Source organism: Leiobunum rupestre, chromosome 7, assembly GCF_980474605.1.
Source record: "Leiobunum rupestre chromosome 7, qqLeiRupe1.1.hap1, whole genome shotgun sequence".
In the NCBI taxonomy this organism is placed as follows: Eukaryota; Metazoa; Arthropoda; class Arachnida; order Opiliones; family Sclerosomatidae; genus Leiobunum; species Leiobunum rupestre.
The window spans coordinates 28,596,493-28,620,535 of NC_143390.1; the positions used below are offsets into that span (position 1 = coordinate 28,596,493).

The 24,043-nt window shown below is 41.0% G+C and overlaps 1 protein-coding gene across 1 annotated transcript; it reads left to right on the plus strand.

Annotated features, from left to right (window-relative positions):
• Positions 1–9,858: 9,858 nt before the first annotated feature.
• Positions 9,859–21,094, plus strand: LOC149935849 (uncharacterized). Its single transcript, XM_090153598.1, has 5 exons — positions 9,859–10,579; positions 10,635–10,943; positions 10,997–11,682; positions 20,400–20,819; positions 20,996–21,094. The coding sequence occupies exons 1-5, from the start codon at positions 9,859–9,861 to the stop codon at positions 21,092–21,094; spliced, it is 2,235 nt and encodes a 744-aa protein (XP_090009724.1).
• Positions 21,095–24,043: the final 2,949 nt, after the last annotated feature.

Below are 24,043 nucleotides of genomic sequence, written 5' to 3' on the forward strand. Positions count from 1 at the left end.
ATACTTTTGTTATTGTTAATATGGTTAGCTACTAGTATATTTTTGTGATAAAATGGTTAAATTGTTTCTATTTTTTTAAGTGAAAATCAAAGATTTATTTAACTAAATATAGATTTTGTTTTTAAATGCATAAAGTTAGTAAATAAAATAGCATATATAGTCCTCTAAAATCCTATAATTTTGAAAAAATAGTCCTATAAAGTCCTATATTTTTAGAAATACAATCCTATTTTTCCTTTAAAAAATTGAAGATTTGAGTGGGGGCCCTGCAAAGGCTAAAGCTCAGTCCGACACGTTTTCAGAGGTCAGCCATTATTCGGACATAAATTTGGACGATTTTATGGATGCCACCGATTCTTCAGTCGTCAGAGATCCCACCGCTAATCATCTGCCACAATCGGACCTCGCCGGCGAGGCTCTATTCGATGTCACCTACAGATCTAAAATCCCAATTCTTGAACACGTCCGAACCTACACAACTAACATTCCGGCTCTCCTGAGCCAACTCGCTTCCATCCAACTCGACGGACCTACTCACGCGGCCAGCGCTCTTTCCAACTTCACAAGTGGGGCCATTTACCAGTGGGAACGTAAGGTTGCTGCCGCCCTCAAGGCCGAACGGGCGCAGCAATTTAGCAGCCAGTAAACTATTTTTAATGTGTTTCTGGTTAATTCGAATTTTATTTTTCCTTTTAAGTTCCTTTAGTAGTATTTTTGGTTCAAAATTCTTATTTTTTATAATGATCTCGGTTTTATCTCTTAATGCTCAGGGTATCGGAACCCGCCTTTTCGCTCGCGACTTGGTTCCCGATATCCTCTGTCTGCAAGAAACCAACGTTCACGAAAAGTTTCTACTGTCTCCTCTTTGGTTTGACTGGTCCTTAAAATTTATTCACCTAACATGCCCGACCCCTTCTGGATCGGGAATATCGATTGGTCTTTCTCCCTTTTTATTTTCACGTATCTTTCTCAGAGACACGTACGCATCTAACGGCATTTATGTGAAATTGGCCCTTCCTTCTCATTGTTTCGTACACATTTTTAACATCTACGTTCCCGCTCGCCATGACTCAGACGGCCTAGCGTTACTCTCTTGATTTTCGACCCATTTAGCGACCATTCCCGGCTCAGACCAGATTGTCTTAGTCGGCGATTTTAATTGCACTCTCGACCCCTCTATTGATCGTAACGGTTGCGTGGAACGCCGTGCCGCGTTAGCTCGCTCCCTTCAAAACATCGTCTCAACCTTTAATCTTCGTGACGGTTTCCGTATTTTTGCACCCTTCACCCGCGAATTTACCTGGCATTCTAATGATGCCTCGTCTCGGTATCACGCCCGTCTTGACCGTATATATTTCGATACCCTTACCACCCTTCGAGTCGTCCGTCACGTCCCGTTTGGATTTTCGGACCACGACGCGGTTTTCACTCAACTCCATACCACCGCTCGAGTTGGCAAACCTCGCCCCGCATATTGGAAACTAAATGTCTTATCACTCGAAGACGAGGCTTTTATCGTAGACACGCGTTCTTTCATTATCGAGCTCATCGGTTCGCTTAAGGCCGGTCCCGAACCACACGCTTACTGCGCTTGGTGGTTCTCCACTTTTAAACCCAAAGAATATTGGACTGCCCGTATTGCTACAGAGCGAAGTCATTTTCGCTCTCTCGAAAATGAACTCGCTCTTTTAGCCGACTCCGTTTTAAGTCGCGAGCTCGCTGATCTTGTCGATCGCCGTGCGCGCTCGGGACTTCTTAACTCAAGGGTTAAATTTATCCGTCACGTCGATACGCCATCGAAAGAATTCTTCAGCTGGTGTTCCCGTTCCACGCAATCCACGACGATCGACTCCCTCTACGACGCTAACGGTGTCGTCGTGACTTCCCCACCAGCCTTACGCGATACAATTGTCTCTTTTTACACGAATCTATACAGTTCCTATGATCAGTCTTTCAACACCGCACCTCCCGACCTAATCCGCGAATTTTTTGACGATTTACCACACCTATCTGAAACATCGTTCGACTCTCTCTGTCTATCTATGGGCGAAAATTTCCACGCCCTGAGTGTCTTGTCACATGGGCGCGCTCCTGGCATGGACGGAATCCCGACGGAATTTTATTCCAAATTTTGGGACCTTATTGGCCCCGTTTTATTTCAAGTTTATCGCGAACTTCTCAGTAATCCAGCCGCTCGTCGCTACGCGCCCCAATTGACATCCTCGGTCTTGTGTTTAATTCCGAAACCGGGAGACCCGCGCTCCTTGTGTAATAAACGCCCTATATCGTTGCCTAATTCCGATTATAAAATTATCTCAAAGTGTTTTTCCATCCGCCTTGGTCAGATTCTTCCCGACGTCATTTCTCCTTCTCAGTCATGTTCGATTCCCGGTCGCCGCATTTCCGACAACATCCACGCCATTCGTGATGTTATCGATTTAGCCATCGCCAACGGTGAACCGCTGGCTTTGGTCAACATCGATTAAGAAAAGGCATTCAATCGTGTCGACCACGCTTATCTTAGTTTTCCACCTTTTTTTCTACAAATTTGGACCCCCGAGTCCATATTCGAGTTAATGACTGCCTCACTACCGCTGTACCTTTCGGACGCGGCATTCGTCAGGGATGCCCCCTGTCGAGTCTTTGATACGTTATCGCTCTAGAACCACTTCTCCGTCTATTGGATAGACGCCTTTCTCGCCCTCTTTCTCCCAAACCCTATCATGTCTTGACCAATTCCACATTTGCCGACGACCTGACCGCCATCATCAAGTCAAATCCCGAATTTATCATTCTCCGCGAATGTCTCGATGTTTATTCCCGAATTTCAGGCGCGCGCATCAACGGCACCAAGTCCGTTGGCTTAATTGTGGTGCGGCTCGTGGATCGGGCGGAACGATTCCCCGTTAGCTCTAAATTTCAACTCGGACGGCTGTCGTTTTCTCGGTGTTTTTCTAGGAAATAATGCCGCTTTCTTGAACCGTAACTGGACTGACCTTGAGGAAAGGCTCACGCGCGTTCTAGCGCGATGGCGTCCCTTAAAATATCACTGTTCTCTTTTCGGTCGCGTTCTTATTGCCAATAGCCTCACCGCATCCGTACTTTGGCACCGTCTTCAAGTACTCGAACCGCTCAATTCTTTCATTCAACGCTGCCAACGCCTCTTAGCCGATTTCCTGTGGGATCGGGTTCATTGGGTCCGACGCGATACTTGCACCTTGCCCCGCGCATCCGGCGGTCTCGCGCTCGTATCCTTACCGGAAAAAGTCCTCAGCTTTCAGGTCTCGCATGGCCTACGCCTTCTCGACTTATCTCTCGTTTCCACGCCAAGTACTGTAACCGCCGCATCAATTTGCAACGTCTCCTCTTTTCCTCTTTTCCTTTTATCTCGACCTTCCTCCATCGTCCCGAGCCGCTTTTACGCGTCCCTTATCGTTTCTTGGTCTAAATTAAATTTTCGTATCTGTCTCGACGCTTGGGATCACGACGCCCTTGACCTTATCCCCGTCTTTAACAACCCAATCATTCTTTCTACAAACGGGCTTCCTTTTGATCGGGCTCTTCACTCGCCTCTCGTCGATGGGGGGTTATTTACCATCGCGAACCTCCTCAATCCTCTTTCACTCTGGTGGTGCCCGTTTGGCGATTTCCTCGCAAACGGTGCTCGGCCTTCTCGCTTTCTCGTTCAAGCCCATGCCAACCTACGTCTTTCGCTATGCCGTACATTTCCAAACATTTTTGACGCACGTGGTGTTTCTGAGGGATATGTATTTGGAGAAAATGCGTTCCCCGTTTTAGCTTTACCATCTCCCTCCTCTATTCCCCTGGTGGGAAAGGGGGTAGCTCGCGCAATTTATCGGGAAAAACTTAATAGAGTGACCGTAATCCCGATTCCTTGTCATCCTCACGGAGTTTTCGTCCCTTCAACGTTTCGTTTTTGATACGTCCTTCGTGCCAGTCGCCTCTCCACTCGATTGGCTAACGCCACGCACTGGCGTTTGTTTCACGCCGCATTGCCAATTCCGCGTCGTCTAATCCATCTAGATCCTGACTATTCATCACCATATTGTCCTTATTGCCCTGCTATAGGTGGCATTTCACATATGTATTTATCTTGCCCACTCGTTATTGAGGCGCTTTAAAATCCTTTACTGGACACAATCATTAGCCCAACGATTACTGGTTTCTTTTACCACCGAAGAAACACGCCGTTTGTAATTACGGATTTGTAATTTTTAATGATGCCATCTACCGTCGCGGTCTCGCGGGCGATACTCTACGTGACGGCGCCTCTGATTTTCGTCCATCCCTTAACCGATTTTTCTGTCAGGTTCAAGCCCGTTTCCTAAATAACATCCGTACGGAATATCTTTGGGCAGAGAACCATAGTTCCATTCTAAAATTTGAGGCCACCTGGGGCATAACTGTCGCCAAATTAAAATTTTTTTTTTAATAAAACCAGTCCGAATTGTTACGTACCTGTCTCTTTGAATACTAAGTGCGATGAAATTATATAATATTTTCTTGTTTAATTTAATATCAGTATCTGAACCGTAAATTATCTCGTTTTATTTAGCAAATGTTTAAACTTTAAAAATTGTTTTTTTCTACAATATTTCTACAATTCATAATTCATCTCTATTTGAAACATGTGTGATATTTGTTAAAAACGCAAAGAATTATTAATTACCAAAAATATGTAAACTCGTCTAATTGATTAAATTGATTTTAAAACTCAACTCGACTCGTTGACTCTCGACTCTTGCGGTTGATTCTCATTTAGTTTCATTTTTGGCCACACGGTTTTGTTAGGGCAGCGGCGCTTTCAGTCGTTTTAAGTGCCGCTTAAAGCGTGAAGAAATCCTTGCCTTTTAAGAAAAACAAGTTGGCAAGCCAAAATATACCTCTCCTCGGAAGAATTGTCCCTAGTGGTATTAATTTCTCGAGATAACCCTTAAAGATATATCTCCGCAATTTAGAGTTATTTGTTAAAAATATTAACCCATTTCTATCCCGCCCGGTATAAAATTTTAATTATAATTAAAATAATTGAGACGAAACGACCAATTTTAATTTATTCAGAATATCATAAGTTAAGTAGTTACAACAGTAAGTTAGACGTACTATAACAATGCACAATTGAATTAAACCCTTTTACAGAACAAGTTTATCAGTTAAATATAATACGAAGCAAATTTTAATGAAAGAAATATCTACAGAGGCTTTTTGGAATTACTCGCTTACGAAATACTTGCCGCATCTTTAACGCTCATTTTATTTCAACACTCGCCCTTGATGAAGATACCGTAGATATCTGGTAGTGGACGACTCGTTCACTTCCTGTTGACGTTGTGACGCATACCACATGAAAAAGACCAATGCCGTCCAATTTCCAATATCATATAATGAGCGCTCGACTGCCAAGCCGAATGGTCTGGGTTCGAAACCTGGGTGGCGCATTTGTTTTTAATCAATAGAGAAACGCTAAATTAGAATTTCTTCGATGCAATAATTTCAATTTCAATTCTATTTCAATTAAACCAAAATTTCGTACTCTATTAAATACGCTTCCGATAAAGCTGAAGGTCTAATTTTCAATAAGGCGTAACAAGTGTCGGTGGTTCTGTGGTAGAACGTCCGCCTGTCAATCAGGAGGTCTCGGGTTCAAATCCCGCCCGATGCGATCGCAAATTGATACTAAGACGAATACCGTGTACAACTGGTGGAAACCCTGCCATTGGACGTTGAGAGGTAGCATTACACTCAGCACTCGGTCCGTCCCAAAGTCATTAAGAAGAAGTTGGAGAGAAAACGCCCATATAAACACAACAGACTTAACATGCACAACCATCAGAACACAAACACAACAAATTCAACACTCACAACCTACACATAAACAGTTCAAAAACGTAATACACCAAACCGTCACGACGGTGAGCGAAAAAACACCATCCAAACCAAACCGCAAATGCATCCGTTAACGCTCACCGTCACACGGTGGTTTTGCCAACCCTTTGAGAAACTGCGTACGCAGTGATTACACTTTGCACCGAAAATGCGAACGCGTTCGCAGTCCTGACAGACCCACAGACCCACAGACAGACCCACCCACAGACCCACCCACAGACCCACCCACAGACCCACCCACAGACCCACAGACAGACACGGTCGTTGTATAACCCCTCCTAGGGGACTTTGTCCCCTCGGAGAGGTAACAAGATGTCACGGACGTTTGAGTACACACAATCCCACTGATGTATTAACTTAATAAACCCAAGAGGAATGTTATCGGAAAAGAATTATTCGAGTTACCTGGTTTTGGAAATAAGGTGGCGGAACGCGAACACGTTCATTTAAATTAATTTGTATAAAAACCAAGCGTTTCGAGTTAACTGGTTTTGGAAATAAGGTGGCGAAACGCGAACACGTTAATTTAAATTAATTTTTATAAAAACCAAGTTTTCCGAGTTACCTGGTTTTGGAAATAAGGTGGCGAAACGCGAACACGTTCATTTAAATTTATTTTTTTAAAAACCAAGTTTTTCGAGTTACCTGGTTTTGGAAATAAGGTGGCGAAACGCGAACACTTTCATTTAAATTTATTTTTATAAAAACCAAGTTTTTCGAGTTACCTGGTTTTGGAAATAAGGTAACGAAACGCGAACACGTTCATTTAAATTAATTTGTATAAAAACCAAGTTTTTCGAGTTACCTGGTTTTGGAAATAAGGTAGCGAAACGCGAACACATTAATTTAAATTAATTTTTATAAAAACCAAGTTTTCCGAGTTACCTGGTTTTGGAAATAAGGTGGCGAAACGCGAACACTTTCATTTAAATTAATTTGTATAAAAACCAAGCGTTTCGAGTTAACTGGTTTTGGAAATAAGGTGGCGAAACGCGAACACGTTCATTTAAATTAATTTTTATAAAAATCAAGTTTTTGGAGTTACCTGGTTTTGGAAATAAGGTAGCGAAACGCGAACGAGTTAGATGGCACCTGTATCAATTGGCACGAAATTCAAATATGACAATCGACCAAATGCCCCACTTCTCGGGCTCCGACCCCAAAAATTACGAAAATCCCGTCGAGGCTATAATAGTGCCTACCGATTGAGATATCAATCGCCTTTGTACCACTAACGTACCGCGAGCAATCGTGTGTACGGCAGCTGGTCAAAAAAATATTTAGTGGCACACTTATGCTTAACTTCTGGGCATAACAAATATTTAGGGTCACACTTATTTTTTACGCGCCTGTTCATACGTTATTGTTATTGCAGACAGGCTTTCAATGGAATGCGAATATAGCTTCAGCGCGTAAAGAATTCAGGTATGACGCGAAATGGCTAATTAACTCACTTAAAATTAACTTTTTCCAACGCGGCTGCAACCTAAGCTGGAATAGGCCTAGAAGTAACAAAACTGGTGATTTTTGATCAAATCTTACTAAACGTGCGTAAAACGTTGGGGGTCACACTTATTGTTACTTCTGGGAACACGTTGAAAGCTCGGCGCGAACGGCCTTGAAAAATGCGAGAGGGAAACTGGCGTTTAGAACTCTATAGACACGCGGATTTACCATGTCGGAATTTGCGGGGGTCCGCATACGCTGTCGAAAAAACCTCACTTAGAATTAAAATTAAGCAACGTAATTGCAAATCTAGGGTTAAGGGAAACCACAGCTATTCAAAAATACTTTTAGGCGAAAATATAAAACCGCGAAAATTGGGGTCCCGTAAATTAACCAGGAAACTATACTTAAATTTAATATTTACTGATATAACTGAAGTTGTATATCCGCTGAATCCTATCCTTACCAAAAATATTTTTTTTAACGTTATCGGACTTAATTTTAAATAAAATATCAACCACACAAAGCGAAACCACAAAAAATAGTAAATTGGGCATTTGCCCAACTTGTCGGGCTCCGATCCCAAAATTACGAAAATCCCGTCGAGGCTATAATAGTGCCTATCGATTGAGATATCAATCGCCTTTGTACCACTAACGTACCGCGAGCAATCGTGTGTACGGCAGCGGCGGCGGCGGCGGCGGCGGCTACACAGTACGTGATCGTAATACACACAAATCCCTAAGGATTGTGTGTAAAAAGCTTGTCATATAGCGAAAAACTTTAAAAAACATCATTTTAAACGTCGTTTCAAAACTATTACACGATCAAAAAGGTAATTGTTAAGGTTATATTGAGTTGATGCTTCCTAGGACGATGGAAATTCATATTCCTAGATGCATCTGTCTCACTTCCTAAGCTGTTAATATCCATAATAGATCGCATAGACGTTTCAGCGGTTCTGTCGACTGCCATTTTCCCGTGTTTCTATAAATTTCCACCAGGTAACGATCTCGGTCTTACTCCCGTGTAGAAGGGCCAAAATTGTCATCCCACCTAGTCTTCCCCCCTCTCTCTCTCTGGTAAGTCAAATGCGCCCACAGTGGGCTCTATGGCTCTATGATAACTTCCTCTAATCTAATTCTGAAACTACTCATTATTTTAACTTGCTACGCACAAACCGAGCGAGTTTATAAATTTCAATAGAGCTACACAGGGCCGTAGCCAGCTTATAGATGTATACCGGACAAACCGTAATTTAGGAGGAGCAAGTAGTATTCAGTGCCGTCTTTATAGATTTAGTTCGAGGAACGCCAGGTCTGGCGATAAAATTCCTACATTGAGCTGACTAAAATTCCGATACAAAAAATTCCTTCTCAATTTAGAGGTTTTCCATTGGCTTAAATACATATGTTAGTAGCCAATAGTGTGACTCCCAAAATTACTTGGATGAATAAAAATCTAACGTAGTCCGCCTTTTTACTGGTTCGTGGTGAAACAAACCGTTAATGAAGATTTTTGAATGGAATAAAGGTACAGTGGCATACTTATTTTTCAAGTTATACGTTTGGGCAGGTTTGCAGAAGGTAGAACACGCCCGATTAGATTCACAGTTTCGGTTCGGCTGCCAAGTTAGAGATTTTGGAAGGTGCGAAAAAGCTGCGCACTAGCTCCCTTATTCGCATGCTCTCGCAAAAGCACGTATTTCTCCGGATCGCACGATGATGGAAAGAGATACCCTCAAAAAAGGCTTCAAACTTCGCTTTGATCAAAAAAATAATTCGCCTAGCGTCGAACCGCCTAACGATCTTCCAAATCAACTTTCTGCGTGTGGCAATCCGACCCTGAAGGGTGTAGGGAGGGGTGCCTCGGAGTGCCGCCTCCTCCTCCCCCGTTTACGAATACCGCTTCTCTCCTTACGATTTCCGGGCTATCACCCACTGCACCCGCATTCTACCCACTGACCTTTGATGTACCATCTATGACCACTGTCTCGTCACCTGTCGGCAATCTATCGCCCTATGCTCCGGAGTTCTTTCCGGCCGCTGATGACGCATTTTCTGCGGCAACCGCTCCCTCGCTTGCTTGTTGTACACTGAAATGTATATATACCAACGCTGAATCCATATTAAGCAAATTACACGAACTGAAACCAATCGTATCTCGTGAAAATCCTGATGTAATTGCTGTAACCGAGTCATGGTTGCATGAGGGTATCACCGAAGACGCCTACGCTCTCTCTGGCTGTGACTCCTATAGAAGTGATGCCTCCACTCGAAAAGGGGGATGTCTTATGTACGTTAGAGAATGTCTAGGCGGAAATCTCAACAAATTGTTATCATCTAGTAATATCCTGGTCTGCCAGCTCAGAACAGGCCACTTTTTCTGATCTGCTGTTACCGTTCTCCATCGGCTTCTGCGGAATTTGACAAAACGTTGCTGGACACTCTTAACCGTGTCTGCCGTTTGATTCTTGGTGATTTCAATGCACCATCAATTGACTGGATGACGTGTACCACTCCTAGAGGTAAACGCTATTTCGACAGCAAACTGTTACGAACATGTCAGGATTCTCTTCTGCAGCAGCATGTCACGCACCCTACTCGATATAGAGGATCCGACAATGCGAACATCCTGGACTTGGTATTCACCTTCGACTGGGATACGCTAACATCTCTAAAAATTGAAGCCCCACTGGGAAAAAGCGACCATGCGCTACTGAAATTTGAATTTGAGCACCTTTTGACTTGGACAAAGGATGACTTGTCTCAGCCCTCAATTCGATACATATATGGGCGTGGGGATTTTGAGCTCTATCGTGTGGCTCTACAAGCTCAAGACTGGACTCTGATCTCCTCCCGAACCTCCATTGAAGAAAATTATATGCTCTTTACCCATTTCATTCTCACCGCACGAGCAGAATCCATACCTACCACTATCTCTGCGCCCAACCAGCAGGATAAACTTCGCCGCGAGCCATGGTGGTCCAGCGAAACCCAAGGTCTTATTTTGGCTAAAGGTCGAGCTTTTCATAGATATATTTCCCACCGTACATCATACACACGGCACCTGTACTCAGTTCATCGCAACGCTTTAGTTTCTCATATTCGTCGAGCAAAATTTCGCTATGAAACTCGTTTGGTTGACCAAGTTGGTTCAAACCCAAAGACTAGCTTTTCTCCTATGTTGGGCGCATTACCAAACTTCGAGCACCTCCTGCAGTCAAGTTAGTGCTGACCCGGATATTATCAGCGGTGCTATGAGCGATTTTTTCCAATCAGTTTTCCAACGGGAGGCCCATCCAGAGGCTGCTTTCTTAGGGGATTTCGCGGGCTTTGCTAACGATTCCACGGATGTCAGCCCACTGCTCTTAACTTACGGAGTAGTCAAACGATCCCTATCACGCATCAAGGTTGACAAGTCCCCCGGGCCGAATGACATTCATCCTCGCCTTTTAAAGGAGGGTGCTTCTATATTGGCCGGTCCTCTACTATGTATATATGAACAGTCGCTATCCACAGGTGTCTTGCCTTCCATCTGGAAACAAGCCGATGTCATTCCCCTAAAAAAAAAACAAATAGTCGACGAGTGTAAGAATTTCGGCCCATCAGCTTGACCTGTATTCCGTGCAAAAACTTGGAAGTTCCAGTGCGGGATGCTCTCGTCTCTCACCTCGATACTCGCGGCTTCTTCTCAGATGTACAGCACGGTTTTCTACTTAGGAGATCCTGCTTTACCAACCTCCTGGTAACCTTTGATGCGGTGTCCAGCGCACTAAATGACGGTCACGATTACGACCTCATCTTTTTGGATCTTCAGAAGGCGTTCGACACGGTTTCCCACTCTCTACTGATGTCTAAACTGCGTGCCTTGGAAGTACCAGTTCTTCTCCTCAACTGGGTTGGATCCTTTTTATCTGACCGCTCTCAGCGTGTCTGCTACCGAGGTTCAAGGTCATCCTGGCAGCTGGTCTCGAGCGGGGTCCCTCAGGGATCCGTCTTGGGTCCGGTGCTATTTGTGATATTCATCAACGATCTACCTCTTACTGTGAAGAACTCGCTAATACAACTGTTTGCAGACGATAGCAAACTTGGTAATCGAATCCGTTCTTTGGCCGACTGTCAGGACCTGCAAAACGATCTCTGCGGTGTGGAAGCCTGGGCCAAGGAAAACGGCACGAGTTTTAACGCGGGCAAATCCACTATCTTGCACCTCGGCAAAACGAACCCACAGTTCGCCTATTTCTCGATGGGGCAACCTTTGAGCTCCAGTGCTCAAGTTCGAGATTTGGGGATACAAGTATCACGTCTCTTAGGTCCAACCGTCCACGTACGAGCTGCGGTCGCCAGGGCAACGCGTGTACTATTTTTGCTTAAACGCTCTTTCTCTCGCCTGGACGAAAAATCAGTTAAAATACTCTTCAAGACATACGTCAGGCCGCACCTCGAATATTGTTCAAGTATTTGGAATCCTACCTCAATAAAAGACTCTGATGCTATAGAACGAGTTCAACGGAAAGCCACAAAAATGGTTTCACGTCTTCGCGGGTTTTCATATGAAGATCGCTTGCGGCGCCTTGGCATGCTGTTACTGCAATCGCGTCGTCTACGGGCGGATCTAGTGGAGACATTCAAACTTGTACATGGCCTTTACTCTATCAACCCGGACATTTTTTTCGTATAACTTGGAGTGGCCGAAATGCTCCAAAAATTTTCAAGACTCGATGTGCTTCCACAATTCGGCGAAATTTCTTCACCCAGCGGATAGTTAACCACTGGAATTCCCTCCCTACTTTGGTTAAAACGCGTTCCTCCGTCGGTGCTTTCAAAAACAAATTAGACAAACATATGGGTTGGGATAGAACTTAACGGTGTACTTCTTTCATTGTCCCTCATTGTAACGATTGCTTTAAATGTATTTCTTTGTCACTGATGCTGGCCCAATAAGCGTCCACGCTTGTATATATTCCAGTTCAATAAATTCTATTCTATTCTATTCTATGACCAATTATGTTACATATGCTTCTACAATGCATTCTGGTCTCGCGCTAGACTGCACGAGCATGCAAGTTCACGAGACTTTAATGCTGTTTAATATTGTCAACAGAAGGCGCCAGGCGTACTTTGATAAAGTTCCTTGATTTTCAGTCCCTTTGCCACTAATTGTAAGCTATGGAGAAAATCCGGTCTGGGCCATGATGATTATTCTCAACCCAATGGATAATAGTTCTAGCCATAGAAATCTCATAGGTAACTAGAATGCTGCCGTGTAACTGGCAAATGGCCCAAACGCCGTGGCAGACGAAGCCAGATCTCAGCCAATCAGAGCTCAAAGAGCGGTTCTGCCAAGAATTTAATGTTACCGGAGATAATGACGTCACCCATCTCCCGCTATAGTAGCGGAGGGTCGCCCTCACAACGCCGAATTCTCCTTTCTCCGAATTCCCATATCACCGAATTCTCTTTTCTCCGAATTGATATAATTCCGAATTGCTTTTACTCCGAAAGTTCATATCTCCGAAGTTCCATTTCTCCGAAATGTATTTAGTGACCTCACATCTCCGAATTCTCGTTTCTCCGAATTCCCATTTCTCCGAATTCCCATATCACCGAATTCCCCTTTCTCCGAATTCCCATATCACCAAATTCCCATATCACCGAATTCCCTTTTCACCGAATTGACATATTCTTGCTTTTACTCCGAAAGCTCATATCACCGAAGTCCCATTTCTCCGAAATGTATTTAGTTACACTATGCAGAGTTAAACCTCCTACGTGTCACGCCCGCTTGTGGCTAAAGCAAGATTATTGAAATTAAATAATCTTGACTGAAGTTTTCCCTTTATTTTAATTTTTGGTCGTAATTAAATATGATGTTTTATTACAGTATAAGAAAATTGTTTGGTAGCATATTTTATTGTTACAATACAAATTCTATAATGTAGATGTCATTGTGTTTTACGTCCTCTGTCAGAAGGGGACAGAAGAATGAATTTTTAATATAAAAACGCATATTAAGCTTTCAATATCCATGTCAGCTACAGTACACAATTAAATAAAAGCAGGAGCCGCGGAATTGGGGAGCAGGTAGGGCCAAATGCACCCCCATTTTGCATGGTAATGTAGGGTTATTTATGCTTTAGTCGTAGGAGCCTAGGAGGAGCTAGTCATGGAGTACTTCCGCGGTTACTGAATAAAACAGCTTTCAAAAAAAAAAATTCTTACAAAAAATGTCAACGTTTTGTAAGTAGAATATGTTAAGACAATATAAATTGCGGTAGATAAATAATTTTAAATAAAAAACACCAATATCAAGACCCTAAAAACTACGACTTTTTAAAATCGCGCGGGCAGACTACCGTGGCTCCTGACAATCGTACCTTTATAGTACAGGCAAACCGGAAGGTGGGAAACATGCATTGAAACAGGGTCAATCGATAAATTTCTTGAAATCCAAAATTCCACATACTATAATTAAATAATTTGTTAAAATTTCACTGTTTAAATAGTATGAAGTGCTCTTCTACGAATTATTGTCTATCACACGTTTAAAGAAAAGAAAAAAATCGCCATTTTTACCTCTCCGAGGGGACAAAGTCCCCTAGGAGGGGTTATACAACGACCGTGTCTGTCTGTGGGTCTGTGGGTGGGTCTGTCTGTGGGTCTGTGGGTCTGTCAGGACTGCGAACGCGTTCGCATTTTCGGTGCAAAGTGTAATCACTGCGTACGCAGTTTCTCAAAGGGTTGGCAAAACCACCGTGTGACGGTGAGCGTTAACGGATGCATTTGCGGTTTGGTTTGGATGGTGTTTTTTCGCTCACCGTCGTGACGGTTTGGTGTATTACGTTTTTGTAATGTTTATGCGTAGGTTGTGAGTGTTGAATTTGTTGTGTTTGTGTTCTGATGGTTGTGCATGTTAAGTCTGTTGTGTTTATATGGGCGTTTTCTCTCCAACTTCTTCTTAATGACTTTGGGACGGACCGAGTGCTGAGTGTAATGCTACCTCTCAACGTCCAATGGCAGGGTTTCCACCAGTTGTACACGGTATTCGTCTTAGTATCAATTTGCGATCGCATCGGGCGGGATTTGAACCCGAGACCTCCTGATTGACAGGCGGACGTTCTACCACAGAACCACCGACAATTGTTACGCCTTATTGAAATTTAGACCTTCAGCTTTATCGGAAGCGTATTTAATAGAGTACGAAATTTTGGTTTAATTGAAATAGAATTGAAATTGAAATTATTGCATCGAAGAAATTCTAATTTAGCGTTTCTCTTTTGATTAAAAACAAATGCGCCACCCAGGTTTCGAACCCAGACCATTCGGCTTGGCAGTCGAGCGCTCTACCACAGAACCACCGATAGCTGCTTAGATTCACTGAAATTAAGACAGGCATCGTAAGCATAATAGGTAATAAAGTCTTTTTTTATTAATGAATTTATGAAGGCCTAATCTGGTATTTTTTAAAGGTTAAATCTTGTTTTAGCGCAGTCAGCCGAGATTAGAGCGTTAAAGGGTAGACCCTGTGGGTGGTCCACTTTCTTAACGACCTATATATAGTTCTGTTAATTCAAAGGAGATAATTTAACGTTAATTGCTTTAAGAGCTGGCGGTTAGTCAAGTGGCTCTCTGTGCTTTGTTGATGGTAAGGTTTTTGCTTCTTGTAAATACATTTGGTGTGGATATTTGGATATCTACGATTTCTAACGCAGTCAATGATTTCTTGGGTGTGCGAGTCATTATATGATATTGGAAATTGGACGGCATTGGTCTTTTTCATGTGGTATGCGTCACAACGTCAACAGGAAGTGAACGAGTCGTCCACTACCAGATATCTACGGTATCTTCATCAAGGGCGAGTGTTGAAATAAAATGAGCGTTAAAGATGCGGCAAGTATTTCGTAAGCGAGTAATTCCAAAAAGCCTCTGTAGATATTTCTTTCATTAAAATTTGCTTCGTATTATATTTAACTGATAAACTTGTTCTGTAAAAGGGTTTAATTCAATTGTGCATTGTTATAGTACGTCTAACTTACTGTTGTAACTACTTAACTTATGATATTCTGAATAAATTAAAATTGGTCGTTTCGTCTCAATTATTTTAATTATAATTAAAATTTTATACCGGGCGGGATAGAAATGGGTTAATATTTTTAACAAATAACTCTAAATTGCGGAGATATATCTTTAAGGGCTATCTCGAGAAATTAATACCACTAGGGACAATTCTTCCGAGGAGAGGTATATTTTGGCTTGCCAACTTGTTTTAAATGGCAACCTAAATTATGAAAAAGTCGAGCGAAAAAAGCTACATTTTAACATAACGAGTAATACTTTAGAACGTATAGTATAGTTATTTACCATATTATTATTGAGAATTATATTAGCCTTAAAAAAACATAACATAATTTTAGTTTATAATTATAATTGCAATTTTATATTAATACATAATAACTATAAGTATGACACGTCCTATTCTCCCAATGCTACGTTAGTTAATGATAGTTTGTCTCGGCAATTACCATTCATCCTATGGACGAACAGATTTTTGCAAATTAAATCGGGACAAATTTTAAACATTACCCTGGTGTTTGAAGGAAGTGCTTTGGCTGGTACATAATACGTAGGTGTCATTTTTTCGACGAATTTGCAGTTTCTAATCCACCGATTACGCAATCACCCCGCGACAGATCATCATTAATATCATTAACCGACGTCGTTCAGTGATACTTATGATTATTATGTTAATTATGATATTATATTAAATCATATATTTTTTTCAGTTGAGTGGTAATCAGCTTATTTTAATAACAAGTTTTTAACAATAAAAATATTTTGGTACAAGCTAGAGCTGTACAATTAGAATAATTACGTGGCGAATTGAACTAGCGACGAAATAGAACTTAATCGGCTATGATTAGGTTCCATGTCGCCACTAGTTCATTCCCCACCTAAGTAATTATCCCAATATAAGAGGCTCTAATAAGGGTACAAACTGGGCACTTACAAGGAGAGTCCCCGATGTGTTAATTGCCGATTTTGTTCAAAGTCGGGCGTATATAATCAAAGATAATTTAAACTCGTACCCTAGATTCGAAATCACTCTCTCGCGCGTGTACGATAGCGTTTACCCACTTCCCGCTGGAACTCAGAAAAAATTCGCTCCATGGTTTGCGCCTTACCGCAACCGATGGAGCCCGATTTTTCTGAAGTCACGTGCCGGAAAAGGGTAAACGCTTCGTAACAAAACCGTCAATGGGAAAGCTCTTAGTATTCGAATCTAGGGTACGAGTGAAGAATTTCGGTTTATTTCTTCTCGTAACAATTTTAATTTTAGGAGAGCGTTTGATTTTAGCAATCCGACTGAAACCATCCACTAAACTATCGTTTGATCGAATTGGTGAAATAACTAGTGAAACAAAGTATATTTAAAACCGAGAATAATAGCTTAATTTTTGAGTACTTTTATTTTTTACAAGGTGAACGCTTTGGCGTCCGAAAAGCCAAAGATACCGTTTAAACCCCGCTCGTCTGCTTTCCGCTCCCCCCAAGAGATGACACTTAACACGTGTCTTGGGCCTTCTAGAAAAGGAGCATCCGCGAACAATGCGGTGGTCCCGGGTCTCATCTGGCAGCCATTACAAGGGCTTGTTGAACTTGAAAACGTGTACGAATACATCATTAACGACAGAAAGACAAGTTTAAAAATACAAAATACTTTTTAAGAAAACCTTTAATTTTTATCTTTTTGACATTTAGTTTTGAAACTTTTAATTCTTAATTTTAACATTCCACATAGTTTTAAACAGTTTCTTAACAACGAGTTTAAATTATCTTTGATATAATGTAGACCTATCTGAGATATGAAATTTCCCAAAAGGAGACGTTGCACTTCCCTTTCGATTTGCCATGGAAGCTGAAAATGTTTTGACCACTTTAAACAAAAAATCTCAATTTTAAAAAGCATGGAATGTTTTCGGTTTTACCTACGAAAATTAAAAAAAAAAATTAAAATCACGAAATAGGTTATTTCGACCACGTTTAGGTAAATTGGAACATTTTTGGGTAAATTTTAACATTTTTGGGTTAAAGTTGTAAATATTTTTGGGTAAAATAAGGAAAAAATCTTATTTTGGTTGTAAGTGGTCAAAAACATTTTCGGTTGCCATGGCAAATCGAATGGGTAGTGCAACGTCTCCTTTTGGGAAATTTCATATCTCATATAGGTCTACATTACGGCCGATTTTGAACTAAATCGGCAATAAACACCTCGGGTACTCTCCTTGTAAGTGCTGAATCGAATGAGACCAACAGCAGCGCCTTGGAATGAATAGATAAAGAGTGATGACGGAATTTACATTAGATAATTGACATTTAATCCTCAAACAGGTTCTGAAAATGTTTTTTTCTTTTTTTAATTTATTTATAATTTATTTTTAAACATCATTGTATTCGATTAATGTTTACTACCAAAAGCATATGTGACGTTGCAAGACGTCATATTGATATTCTTTAGTCGCGCCATCTTCGTTTTAAACGTTTCTACTTGAATTTTTTACTGCCCCAAAAAATGCCATAGAAATTTCAGATATATTATTTATTATTATTATTATTCATTCATTCTATTTAGTTGTATTGCCTGATGCAAATGTCAACTAAGTAAAAATGTGTTCGATTGTACCTGTTTTTAAACATATCTTCATCATTTCTTGTAGCATTAAGTGGTCAAAAACATTTTCGGTTGCCATGGCAAAACCAATGGATAGTGCACCGTTTCATTTTGGTAAATTTCAATTTTCATATTGGTCTACATTAAGCCCGACTTTGAACAAAATCAGAAAAAACACCTCGGGTACTCTCCTTGTTAGTATCCGTACCATGGTTTATGAAAATTAAATCTGGGGATCTAAATGGCGGAACTAACTTTCGTAAGTTATTATATTGTTTTCAAGAAATTGCAGTCCATTTTCACTTGAAAGGGGGCGTTAGTAGTTTAGATTATTTATTACTGTGTTAAAGTATTTCAAGCCGAAATACAGAAAATGGGAAATAGAGTAGTATCAGTGTGACGTCTCCCATACTTTTCACACGTTCCTAAAATTCTATAACATTCTGAGATTATGTACGTTAAGTTAGGTAGAATCCGACTCCTTGAAAATAAGAGCTGGCCTGTAGTCGTTTATTCACTTCATTGCATCGAGTCTTAATTTTTTTAAACATTTCTGCTCATTTTGTTCTTTGAAATCGAATTTGGAATTTTTTGGATACAATTTAGCTTTACCGAAGCACGTCAACAAAAAATAAAAGCAGACGAGGAATCGGAACTTTTTGCAGGTAAGCTAGACGGCGAAATGAAAAGCGCCCAACGGGGCCAAACCCGAGGCCAAACCGAAGGGCAGAAGTAATCAAGGTTAAAAATTTAATTGGATTTAATTTAATACAGCCAAAGCTACAGACATTAAATTTAATCGGATTAAATTCAATACAGCCAAAGCTACAGACATCAAATTTAATCAGATTTAATCAACCAAGAGTGCAGATTTAATCATGGGAGTGAACTGCCCCTCGGGCCAAACCTAAAAACTACGAATTTTCAACGGAGCCTTTTTTCTAAATTATGACAAATTTTGGGGCTTTCCTAATCGAAGAGCGATGCTATTCATTTTACAGAAAGAGAACAATTGTAAAATACGCTAAAATCCCCTGATACTACATAAACACTCTTTGCTTTAAGGGCGTACCAAAATATTTTTATTATTAAAAATAAAATATACTATTTAATATATAATATCATAACTAACATAATAACCATTATTATGAAACTGAAAGACGTCGGTTAATGATATTAATGATGGTCTGTCGTGGGAGGATTCCTAACCGGAAATTCGTCTAAAGATTATTTTTACGGCTGTATATACGAGCCAAAGCACGTTTGGGAAGGTTTGGGTCTCAAATTCGAACAAAACTACCTTCAGAAACAAAAATAAAGTTTAAAATATGTTCCGATTTAACTCGCGGAGATTTGTCAGTCCTTAGGATGTAAGTGACCTTCTTGGTTTCTTACACGAGACTCTTCCACCGCACGATGTTTTCATCTTAATGGGAGATTTTAACCTACATGTTGACTGGTCGAATCCGTCCCTTTGTACAGCCCAGGAGCAAATTTTTTGCGATACTGTGTTTGGCCTTGGACTTCAACAGACGGTATAACAAATCCCACACGCGGAAATAACTTCCTTGACTTGGTTTTCATAAATGACGAACGTTTCCTCACTGAGATTCACACTAGAGACAGCCTACCAGGTTGTGATCACTTTGCGGTTGCTGGAAGCCTGAACTTACCTTCGGTATTTTGTTCAGAGAATTCATCGAACTATTCTCAATTACAAAGATCGGTCTAAAAATGATCTTGCAGGCACTTTGTACTACGCTCCTTGGGACATTGTTTTTTCTTCAAGTGATATTGATGTGACTTGGGAACTTTGGCTTGATCTCTTTTGGGCATGAGTTAGGGACAATGTTCCGAGTATAACCATTCATGGAAAGAAGCGTCCGCCCTGGATTACGGCTGGTCTTGTTCACGCGAGCCACGTGAAGAATTCTCTTTTTAGGAAGGCCAAATGGTTGGGAAGAGATTTTGATTGGAAGAAGTATCGGGATTTTAACAACGCTTTGAGAACTAAGACTACCATCCGTTTCGACACCAGAAAAAACGCCTTGAAACGTTTGAAGAATGGATCGGCCTGTGGGCCGGATGGTATTACATCCTAGGCTTCTTAAATTGATGTCTCCTGCCATAATTGACCCGATGGTGAAAATGTTTAAGTTATCACTATCGATGTCTTCTCTGCCTTCTTGTTGGAAGCTTGCTAATGTTATGCCGGTCTTCAAAGGGTCGGGAAAGCGCAACGATCTTTCAAATTATCGACCTATATCACTCACGTCTGTCGTTGGAAAATTACTGGAATCGATTGATGACGAGAAGCTGAATAAGTTCTTGGAAGACAGTTCCTTAATACCTACCTCGCAGTATGGATTTCGAAGGGTCGCTCTTGCACGCACCAGCTTCTGAAGTCTTTCCACGAGTGGTCTTCCTTTCTCGATGAGCGTAACCCAACTGACATTCACGTGGTGTCGTTTGACTGGTCAAAAGCTTTGGCTCCGTTTGCCAATCGCTTTCAACGAGTGACCTATCGTGGTGAATTCAGCACGTACCTTCCAGTGCGTTCTGGAGTGCCTCAATTCTCGATTTTGGGACCATTACTTTTCAACGTCTTTGTGTCTGATCTGCCATCTGTGTTGACTTCAAAATGTTATCTATATCAGTATGTGGATGACAGCTATATATCTCTCGCAATTAGATCTTCCACGGATCTTTTGAACTTGCAAGATAACATCACTAGTATTTTCAATTGGGGTGTGGCCAACAACATTTCCCTCAATATTAAAAAATGCAACGTCATGGTAATTACAAGGAGGAAGTCCCATGATGATGTCACCTATAATATTAATGGCGTTCCACTTAACCGTGTGTACTCTATGAAGATTCTCGGTGTCGTCGTTTCAAGAGATCTAAAGTGGACCTCCCACATTAATTACGCTAGCAATCGAGCTCGCCGCTTTTGTGGTCTTATTCGTAGAACCACTGGTTTTACGCCTGCATCTACCACATTCTTTCGTTCGACGTGCTTGCCAGTGCTGGACTATGCGTCTCCAGTTTGGAATCCTTATCTCAATAAGGATATTGCAGCACTGGAACGCGTACAGCGTAATTTCCCGAGTTACTACCTTAAGTAGCCTTGGTCGTATTTGCCTGGTCATATTCCTTATAGCCAACGCTTACGAAATCTTCACCTTTGGCCACTCTCCGTTCGTAGAAGTGTTTCGGATATAGTCACACTCTTGAAAATTGTCAAGTCACCGACCTTTAATACAGATGACAAAATGACATTATGCACCCGGAAGACCTGCCCTACGTATAATCTAAAGTTTGCTAGATGCTTGGCTTTAGAAAATTCATTCTTCTTCAGAAGTGCACGGACTTGGAATCTTTTGCCAGCTGACATCCGGTAGAATGCCACTTCTCTTTCAATTCAACATTTTCGGTCTTCTTTTCGGATTGGCTTATTCAAAATTCTTAATTTATTTATTTATAATTTAATTAATATCTGGTATAATTTATATTGTGTATTTGTTTTTAAATTATTTATTTTAATTGTTTGTACTGTTTTGGTAACCACCCTGTATAGGCTTTGCCTCTGTGGTTGCCTGCAAACTTTGTGTTGCGAAATAAATATTATTATTATTATTATTATTAATGATCTATATGGTCATTGCCGAGACAGACTATCATTAAGTAATTTATCATTAGGAGAATAGGAATTGTATTATGTTACTTATTGGATTACGCAGTATCTGAATATGTAGCTTTTTATGAATCGTGTACTATTTATAGTAAACGAGTCATTATAGGCTGGTGTCGTCCATGTGTGTGTGTGTGTGTGTGTGTGTGTGTGTGTGTGTGTGTGTGTGTGTGTGTGTGTGTGATCGGGTATGATTGGGAACGCGAAAAAACGTAGCCAAGCGGGGGAAATTCCTCTTAGTTTGCGTTGTGTAGATCATCAAGAGCCCTATACAACGGCAAATTGACGTAGCAACACCGGTTGAAGTATATTCGTTTCACGACTGCGCGCATGCGCTTTTCGGCTTCCCGGCTAGAAATGAAATATAACAAGTTGGCAAGCCAAAATATACCTCTCCTCGGAAGAATTGTCCCTAGTGGTATTAATTTCTCGAGATAACCCTTAAAGATATATCTCCGCAATTTAGAGTTATTTGTTAAAAATATTAACCCATTTCTATCCCGCCCGGTATAAAATTTTTATTATAATTAAAATAATTGAGACTAAACAACCAATTTTAATTTATTCAGAATATCATAAGTTAAGTAGTTACAACAGTAAGTTAGACGTACTATAACAATGCACAATTGAATTAAACCCTTTTACAGAACAAGTTTATCAGTTAAATATAATACGAAGCAAATTTTAATGAAATAAATATCTACAGAGGCTTTTTGGAATTACTCGCTTACGAAATACTTGCCGCATCTTTAACGCTCATTTTATTTCAACACTCGCCCTTGATGAAGATACCGTAGATATCTGGTAGTGGACGACTCGTTCACTTCCTGTTTACGTTGTGACGCATACCACATGAAAAAGACCAATGCCGTCCAATTTCCAATATCATATAATGACTCGCACACCCAAGAAATCATTGACTGCGTTAGAAATCGTAGATATCCAAATATCCACACCAAATGTATTTACAAGAAGCAAAAACCTTACCATCAACAAAGCACAGAGAGCCACTTGACTAACCGCCAGCTTTTAAAGCAATTAACGTTAAATTATCTCCTTTGAATTAACAGAACTATATATAGGTCGTTAAGAAAGTGGACCACCCACAGGGTCTACCCTTTAACCCTCTAATCTCGGCTGACTGCGCTAAAACAAGATTTAACCTTTAAAAAATACCAGATTAGGCCTTCATAAATTCATTAATAAAAAAAGACTTTATTACCTATTATGCTTACGATGCCTGTCTTAATTTCAGTGAATCTAAGCAGCTATCGGTGGTTCTGTGGTAGAGCGCTCGACTGCCAAGCCGAATGGTCTGGGTTCGAAACCTGGGTGGCGCATTTGTTTTTAATCAATAGAGAAACGCTAAATTAGAATTTCTTCGATGCAATAATTTCAATTTCACTTCTATTTCAATTAAACCAAAATTTCGTACTCTATTAAATACGCTTCCGATAAAGCTGAAGGTCTAATTTTCAATAAGGCGTAACAAGTGTCGGTGGTTCTGTGGTAGAACGTCCGCCTGTAAATCAGGAGGTCTCGGGTTCAAATCCCGCCCGATGCGATCGCAAATTGATACTAAGACGAATACCGTGTACAACTGGTGGAAACCCTGCCATTGGACGTTGAGAGGTAGCATTACACTCAGCACTCGGTCCGTCCCAAAGTCATTAAGAAGAAGTTGGAGAGAAAACGCCCATATAAACACAACAGACTCAACATGCACATCCATCAGAACACAAACACAACAAATTCAACACTCACAACCTACGCATAAACATTACAAAAACCGTAATACACCAAACCGTCACGACGGTGAGCGAAAAAACACCATCCAAACCAAACCGCAAATGCATCCGTTAACGCTCACCGTCACACGGTGGTTTTGCCAACCCTTTGAGAAACTGCGTACGCAGTGATTACACTTTGCGCCGAAAATGCGAACGCGTTCGCAGTCCTGACAGACAGACACACCCACAGACCCACCCACAGACCCACCCACAGACAGACACGGTCGTTGTATAACCCCTCCTAGGGGACTTTGTCCCCTCGGAGAGGTAAAAAGATGGTCGAACGTCGTTGAGAAAATACGAGCATTCAGGCAAAACGGGTTTAGTTTCTAGTCAAAATTAAAGATAATTCATAAATAATACAAAATCTAGTTGCAAATTGAGTTTGTGCAATAAAATAATTAGCGATTTGACCTGTATGTAATTGTAATTCGGTTATTTCTGGCTATTTCGTTGTCAATTTATCGCTAAGACTTCGATGCTTTTACATTTATACATATTTTTCTTTTTGGCCATTGCACTCAGCGAAGAGGCC